This window comes from Piliocolobus tephrosceles, chromosome 6 (assembly GCF_002776525.5).
Source record: "Piliocolobus tephrosceles isolate RC106 chromosome 6, ASM277652v3, whole genome shotgun sequence".
NCBI lineage: Eukaryota > Metazoa > Chordata > Mammalia > Primates > Cercopithecidae > Piliocolobus > Piliocolobus tephrosceles.
Genome location: NC_045439.1, coordinates 123,213,602 through 123,221,402, shown reverse-complemented (window position 1 = coordinate 123,221,402; position 7,801 = coordinate 123,213,602). Strand labels below are relative to the sequence as shown.

At 49.7% G+C, this 7,801-nt stretch overlaps 1 protein-coding gene across 6 annotated transcripts in view; it reads right to left on the bottom strand.

Moving 5' to 3' along the window:
• Positions 1 to 265: 265 nt before the first annotated feature.
• Positions 266 to 7,801, bottom strand: part of ACIN1 (apoptotic chromatin condensation inducer 1) — a 36,307-nt gene continuing 28,771 nt past the window's right edge. For 3 of the 6 annotated variants that reach the window (XM_023230414.2, XM_023230418.2, XM_023230419.1), the window contains 10 exons: positions 6,925 to 6,967; positions 5,304 to 5,437; positions 5,054 to 5,206; positions 4,380 to 4,524; positions 3,972 to 4,117; positions 3,477 to 3,584; positions 3,229 to 3,336; positions 2,680 to 3,004; positions 2,466 to 2,566; positions 266 to 1,172 (listed from right to left, as the gene is read on the bottom strand). In XM_023230414.2, coding sequence (XP_023086182.1) covers positions 846 to 1,172; positions 2,466 to 2,566; positions 2,680 to 3,004; positions 3,229 to 3,336; positions 3,477 to 3,584; positions 3,972 to 4,117; positions 4,380 to 4,524; positions 5,054 to 5,206; positions 5,304 to 5,437; positions 6,925 to 6,967 — 1,590 coding nt within the window. In that variant the 3' untranslated portion in view covers positions 266 to 845. The remainder of the gene's footprint in view (positions 1,173 to 2,465; positions 2,567 to 2,679; positions 3,005 to 3,228; positions 3,337 to 3,476; positions 3,585 to 3,971; positions 4,118 to 4,379; positions 4,525 to 5,053; positions 5,207 to 5,303; positions 5,438 to 6,924; positions 6,968 to 7,801) is intronic. The other 3 variants (XM_023230417.2, XM_023230416.2, XM_023230415.2) reach the window with 3 other exon arrangements.

The following is a 7,801-nucleotide window of genomic DNA, read 5'->3' as shown; positions in this document are numbered from 1 at the left end:
GAACCCACCCTCCTAGCCCTGCTGGGGTGCCGCCACGGACACAGGTTGCTCCATTTCCCAGTGGGGCCTTCCCAAATAAGGAAGGTCCACAGCTTTGGGCTGGTCAGGGCCAAGGCAGGAGATGGAAGACAGTGGGAAGTTCCTGTTTCAGTAAGCAGGAAGCAGTCAGCCTAAAGGAACACATGGTATGGGAGCAACTCCTACTCCAGGCTATACAGATATCCACAGTGTGGCTTAACCTGCCCAACGAAAGCCACTCACACAGTTTAAAACTAAGTCAGATTTTTATTTTTTTTCCATAGACCACATCATTTAATAATAAAAAAAATAAAAATAAAAATTGAACAAAAGGAAAAGGTGGATATAAAGTGGAACCTGTGGGAAAGAGACAAGGGCTGCAGGACAGAAGAGACTGGGAACTGCAGGGGCCCTGGGACTCAGGAGGAGATGCTGATTCAGCTCATAGGTGACCCAGTCCTGGCCCCGGCTGTTCCCAAGAGAAGGCTGTAAGTACCCAGGGAGGTGGTAAGCAGGATGGAGGAAAAATCAGAGGACTAGGGCAACTGGCTGTTCCCCATCTCTGGCCGACCGCCTCCTTGCCTAACCTAGCTCTTGCCTCTCAGACTTAATGGGAAATGAGAGGGAGGGGAGGGCTGTCCCGAGAGATAGGTTAAGGAGGTGTGTTTGGGGGGAAAGGATGGCCACCGTTCCATTTGGTATGTATGTAGGGGTAGGTGGTGTGAAAGACCCTTGACTCCAGGGTGGCGGAGACTGTGCCTATCCCTCTGTGGCCATAACCCCCTGGGGCCGAGTGGCTGGTACCTGCAGCTCTAGTGTTTTCCCCGCTAGCGGCGCCCACCCCGGTCCCGCACAGGTGTGCTCCGACTCCGGCTTCTGCTGTGCCGCTTGGTGTCCCTGCGATCCCTTTCCCTGCCTCGGTCTCGGTCCCTTTCTCTATCCCGATCTCGGTCCCCCCTGTCCCGCTCCCTTTCTCTCTCTCTCTCCCTGTCCCTCTCCCGACTGTGCTCCCGACGTTTCTCTCGCTCCAGCTGTCGGTTCCGTTCACGCTCAGCTTCCTTCTCCCGCTCCTTTTGCTCTTCTTCTTCTTGCTCCTTTCGCCGCTTCTCCCGCTCCTTGGCCCGTTCGGCCCGCTCTGCCTCCTTCTGAACGATCTGCAGCCAGGTAGGAAAGGCACAGAGTAGGCAGCTCAGTCCTGGTCACAGCCTCTATTTGTGCCTGGACCCCGCCTCCTAGCTCAGGATCAGCTTTTCAGTTAAGCAGGAACGGTTTAGGGGTTCAGCAATTGCATCCTGTCTTTCTTAGAGCACCTTTCTCCAAGTTTCAGCCTTTTTTTTGTTCCTTCTTGAGACAGAGTCTTACTCTGTCGCCCAGGCTGGAGTGCAGTGGTGCTATCTTGGCTCACTGCAGCCTCTGACTCCCAGGTTCAAACGATTCTCCCGCCTCAGCCTCCCTAGTAGCTGGGATTACAGGTGTCTGCCACCATGCCCCACTAAGTTTTGTTATTTTTAGTAGAGATGGGGTTTCACCATGTTGGCCAGGCTGGTATCAAACTCCTGACCTCAGGTGATCCGCCCACCTCAGCCTCCCAAAGCGCTGGGATTACAGGCGTGTGCCACCACGCCCGGCCACCATGTTTCAACTTTTACACACACTGACAGGTACTGGCACCACCCATGCCTGTCCTTGGTGCTTCCCCAGCTCCCTACCATCAGCACAGATGTGAACAAATCTTTTTTGAGTAGCATAAGCCTAAAATTCCTAAAAGGCCCGTTACTAAGAAACTAAATTAAAAATGCAAAAACTCTTAAAAAGCAGGGAAATGAATTTATAAAACACCATTTCTCAGCTAAATAGAGTCAAATTCTTTTTTTTTTTTTTATTGTCCAAGACAGAGTTTTGTTCTTCTTGCCCAGGCTGGAGTGCAATGGCACAGTCTCTGCTCACTGCAAGCTCCGCCTCCCGGGTTCAAGCAATTCTCCTCCTCAGCCTCCCAAGAAGCTGGGACTACAGGCACCTGCCACCACGCCTGGCTAATTTTTGTATTTTTAGTAGAGACAGGGTTTCCATGTTGGCCAGCCTGGTCTGGAACTCCTGACCTGAGGTGATTCACCCGACTCAGCCTCCCAAAGTGCTCGCATTACAGGCGTGAGCCACCACACACTGCCTAAAATGAAGTTCTAAGAAGCTTGGTTGGCACAGCCAGCTTCCCAGACATCCACAAACCTCAGCTGCTGTGTGCCCATCATTACACTCCTTGGTCTGGTTTCTCTATGGTACACCAATTAACTGAAAACTGCCTTTTTGTGATGCTTAGTTTTTTCCCCTTTAGCCTAAAGCTAGTAAGTACTTGGGCCAACTCACTCCCACAGTCACATGAATCTCCTCCTCACCCTGACCTCAAGCCTCGCTGCCACTAGGAGCAGGGCACCAAGGAGAGCACTCACCTGGCTGTCAGTTAGTGGGAGCCAATAGATGCACGGAGCTGCCTTGGTCTTTCGGAAAAGGTCATCCAGCAGCTTGGCAGGTGGTTCCTCCTGGGCTTTCTCTGAGGTAGAAAAAAGTGAACCAGATTTGATGCATCTGACCCTCTGTCCCATCCCATCTGGGTCCCTTCCCCACCTACTAGTGGCTGTGCATACCCCATAGCGAAGTACCTACCTTTCTTCTCACTCTTCTTCTCTTTAGATTTTGCACGTTCCTTGCGGCGGCGGTCACGGGACCTTGATCGGGAACGGGGCCCTTCCCGAACTTTGTCCCGATCCCATTCACGCTCTGATCGAGTCCGCTCCCGCCGCTCCATTTCCCGTTCCCGCTCTGCCCACTGTTCCCGCACTGCCCGTTCCTGCTCCCGCTGCTCTGCCCGGGGGTGCTGTGGTGGCTGGACCGGGGGTGGGGGTGGGGGGTGCAGGGGCCGTGGTATCCCCTGATCCTCTGTCTTAGTTTCAGAGGGACGGTCCACCAAGAGGCCTCGGTGATAATCCAGCTGTGGGGAGAGGAGGGACAAGGACAGTCAGGATAGAGGTGGTATCACTCCCACTCAAGGAGCCCAGGTACCACTTTGAAGCCCCATGGTACAATGAAAGGAACCAAAGCCAGGGAAGAACAGGAAGGAACAGAATCTCAAGGTCTGGCAGGGACCTCTGCTGAAATCTAGCAGCTCATGGCTTCCCCTGCCCCTCCCCTCCTTCCTCTCCCTAGGTTTCTTACCTCATCTTGCTCGGCATAGTCAGCACAAAGGAATTTGGGATTGGACTGGGGCCATTTGACCCCATGCAGAGCTGTGCGGGTGGCAACAGCTTCCTCTACTGTTGAGTACTGGTGGAGAAAGGGAGAAGATGGAGGGTCACAGTGTGTCTGCAACCCTTCCCACTTGCTGCAACACCCTTAAACCTGCCCACACTGGTCACAAAAGGAAATACATGCCATGACCTATAGAATCAGCTTCTTCCCCTCACCGTTACAAAGCAATGAGATTTGATCTTGTCAATCCAGAAGGCCTCTTCCACCAAGGTTCCTGTGCGCCCCAGCAACTCCTTTAGCTGGCCTAAAGTGAAAGGACGGACCTGCCAATGAAAATAGACTTTCAGAGTCTTGAAGAAGGCAAGACCACCACCCATATAGCCAATCTTTAGATTTCCCAAGCTGCTGTCACAGGACTATAGTTTCAAGGTTTGGGTGAAGGCAGAGAGTTTAGAGAAGAGTGGTGGTGCTTCCCAGCACCGAGGCATTGTATATGAGGCCCTCTGTAAGTCCTCAAAACAACCCTGCAGGGCGACAGCTTTCCCCCCTCATTTTCAGATGAGTAAATAGGTTAAGTAACTCACTCAAGATCAGTGAGTAACTTAATCTATTGGTAGACCAGTTCAACTATGAGTGGAACCTAAGAAGCGTAAGCCTAAAGCTCAAACTTAACCACTAAGCCAGCTGGGATGCGAGAAACAATGACTTACCAAATTGGAGATATGGACAATGTTGCTAATCTTGCCCCGGGGTGGGGAGGGCACCTGGGCAGTTCGGACTGGGTCATCAATTGTAATGGAAACTCCGGACTTCTGCTGGCTAATGGAACGTCGAGTTAAGGTATCTCCTAAAGTCACTATGAAGAAGACCACAAGAACAGCTTTTGGTAGGAAGCAATACTGGCTCGTTTCACTTTCAATATAACTATCACGGTTCCCTTTCTTTTATACCAAGCAGCCACTCCTTCATCTAAACGTGTAGAGCACCTATAATCTGCAAAGTACTGTGCTAGGCTAACCTCATCATGGAGATTCAAAGATTAAACAGAGTCAAATCTAGCCCTCAAGCCCTCCTTCATATGTAGGAGAAAGATACGATATACGAAAAGCGTCAGTCACCTTTCTTTACTTCATGCTCTGCAGGTGGGGGCAAGGCCACCTCTACTGACACCTGGGGAGGTACAGGAGGTTCTGCTTCAGGTTCCTTCTCTTCTTCTTCTTCTTCTTCCCTCTGCCCATTCTCCTGGCCCTCTGCAGGTACTACCTATCAAGGTGTCAGAGAACAGAGCAGGTCTGTTAAACGCCAAACTGGCGTATTCTTTTCAGCCTCTGGTTCCCTGGTGAGAGCAGCAGTCAACTTAGCACGTTTCTTCTGCTAGGTGTATTTCATTATCCAGCTCACCTCTACTAGATCCTGGGATTGTTAGTGCCTCAACTTTGCCTTGAGGAAAACTAAGGCAGGAGTTGGTAAATTTTTTCTGTAGAGCAAAACAGTACTTCAGGTTTTGCAGGCCACATAGTCTGTTTGCAACTACTCAACTCCAGTGATGTTGTAGTGAACAAACAATCACAGACAAAAGTGAATGAACTGGTGTGGTTGTGTTCCAATAAAACTTTATTTATAACACGTAGCTAGCTGGATTTGGTAGTCTGACCCCTGAAAGTGTCAATCAACCCAACCCTCTGCACAGACAGGAAAGTTCCCTCCAAAGACTTTATCTCAGCTCCTCAGCTGGCTGCTCTGCATCTACTGCTCCCACCTTCCTCCCGACACTGGGGTGCAGAAGCCTTACCTGAGTGACTGTCCGGCATATTTTCAGCCCCTTGTCATGGGTCCCATCATCGCCATTACGCTCTGTCTCATCCTCAGAGATGCGAGAGTCATCAGCATGAAGATCCACAACAGCCTCCTGCCCCGCCAGGGGTTTGATGTCGGGGATGAGGCTCTGGGACACAGATACCCCCCACCCCGTTACACTGGGCCCATGTCTACTCCCACCTTAACAGGTCTCATCCTCCCTTCCCTGGCTCCTCCCACCTCACCTTGAGTGATTCAGTGGTGATACTGATGGAAGGTTTCTTCTGTGTGGTGGCTGTGCTGGCTCCCCAACGTCGTTTCCGACCAGGCTGGCCCCCCTCTGTGTCACTGTTTCCAGCTGGCACCCCCTTGGTAGCTGCTGTCCCCAAGAAATAGACCCAACAGTTAGATGGTCTCAGAATCTCTGCTAGTTCAAACCATAATACCTACAGGTTACCTCTGGCTGGAGTTTTGGAAGTTAAAGATCAGTGTGTGGGTGTGGTGACTCACGCATGTAATCCCAACACTGGGAGGCTGAGGCGGGTGGATCATGAGGTCAGGAGACCAGCCTAACCAACATAGTGAAATCCCATCTCTACCAAAAATACAAAAATTAGCCGGGCGTTGTGGTGCACGCCTGTAATCTCAGCTACTCAGGGCGCTGAGGCAGGAGAATTGCTTGAACCTGGGAGGTGGAGGTTGCAGTGAGCCAAGATCGTGCCACTGACTGCACTCCAGCCTGGCAACAGAGCAAGCCTCCATCTCAAAGAAAATTAAAAAAAAAAAGAAATCATATTTGGGAACTGGCAAACCATGGCTTCAGACTGAACACTAAAAGGGCTGAGGTCCCTTCCTGATAGAAACTACTGATCTAAAAGCAGTAAGGGAGGGGTAGCTAGTGTGATGAGCTGTTTAAACTTTCAATGGTAGACAGTAATATCTTAAGTAGTGTGGAAGAAAAACTGAGAGGATGTGAATGCAGAAGAAACAAGAACACTACGTGATACCAACATCTAAGCAAAACTAAGATCATGATGGGATCTGGTCTTCCTTTAATTTTCACACCACAGATTGATATTTAAGTTATAAACATCTATTATACTTTTGTAATCTAGAGTTCCTCATTGGGGAAAATGTTAAAATTGTTAACTGAGGTGTGGGGCACTTTCATTTCCTCTGGTGCTCTCTTAGAATAACCCATAAACAAGGTCAAGCGCAGTGGCTCACGCCTGTAATCCCAACACTTTGGGAGACCGAGGCAGGCAGATCACGAGGTCAGGAGTTCAAGACCAGCCTGGCCAACACGATGAAATCCCATCTCTATTAAAAATACAAAAATTAGTTGGGCATGGTGGCACGTGCCTCTAATCCCAGCTACTCAGGAGGCTGAGGAGAACTGCTTGAACTGGGACCCGGGAGGCGGAGGTTGCAGTGAGCCAAGATTGCACCACTGCACTCCAGCCTAGACTACTACAGAGGAAGACTCCGTCTCAAAAACAACAACAACAAAAAAACTCAGAATAATTCATAAACTGCTAAGCATTACATAGGAGTCCTTGAAACTCATTCGTTGTTGAGTATTCAGGTATCTGAAACAATAAATGCCTCTAAGGCTAAATGGGACATGGTCTCAGACACCTCACAGTATATCTCATTAAAATGTGACTGGAGAAATTCGATGGGGATTATCTCAAGCTTTGAATTTCAAAATGAAACCCTACGTAGGAAAGGATTCAGATTTGCTAGGCACAAGGGGTGGGGCAGGAGGGAGCGACCCAAGAATGCCACTGAGAATGAAAATCTGCTTCTCAATGCTGATTTTTATGGTATTCCTGACTTTTATCAGGGACTTGGGGCTAGACTTACAGACAACGGAGATCTTCCTCTTGAATGATTTGGGCAGCGAGCTCTGTATAAAGAAGAAAAAGGGAAAAAAAGAGAAAGAGAGACACCCCACAGAGAGGGGGGAAGGAGGTTAGATGGGGCAGTCTTAGCATAGCCTCCAAAGACACAGAGAGAGTGAGAGAGAGAGACAGAGAGAGACACAGAGACAGACAGAGACCAAAACAGAAGCGGCAAACGGCAAAAACGAAGCAGAATCAATGCAAGTTAGAGAAAAAAAAAAACAAAAAACTAAACATCAGAGCAGGGAAAAGTCATCTACTCCGTATCACACCTGTGTATTAGCTTAACCAGAAATAAGCTGGAAGAGGAATTCAGTAGCCTCTCAGCCCCTTAAAGATGTTGGTCATGCCCTCTCTTTCACTGAGTCGAGAGGACACCAAGCCAAACAAACTGTGCCCCAAACTGGGTCATCTAGTCCTCCCACTTCCTTGCTAACTGGAGGAAACAAGGAAAACCAACCTTGGATGGCAACTTCAACAAGGTAACCCTCCTTTCTTCAATGGCCAGACTGATGCCCAATGACAATGGCTTTGAGATGCCTGGACAGCAGACCGTCATGTCAAGGCTGCCCAGACCCCCACCACACTGTGGAAAAGGGCAGCACTAGACCCACTGGAGATGAGGCTCTTGAGCCAAGTGCTAGCAAAAAGAACTTAAAGGTGTCTTTGGCAAAGGAAGGTTTTTATGAAGGGCAGACTGTCCCCAAGGAGATTCTTAAGACTTTCCAGCCACCTCAGGGAGCTTCAGCAGAGTCTTAGTGTTTCCTCTGCAACCACGGCTCAAGCCTTAGAGGCCCTGCCAAGGACCAGAAGACATCTTTGGGACAAGTTTCTACCCC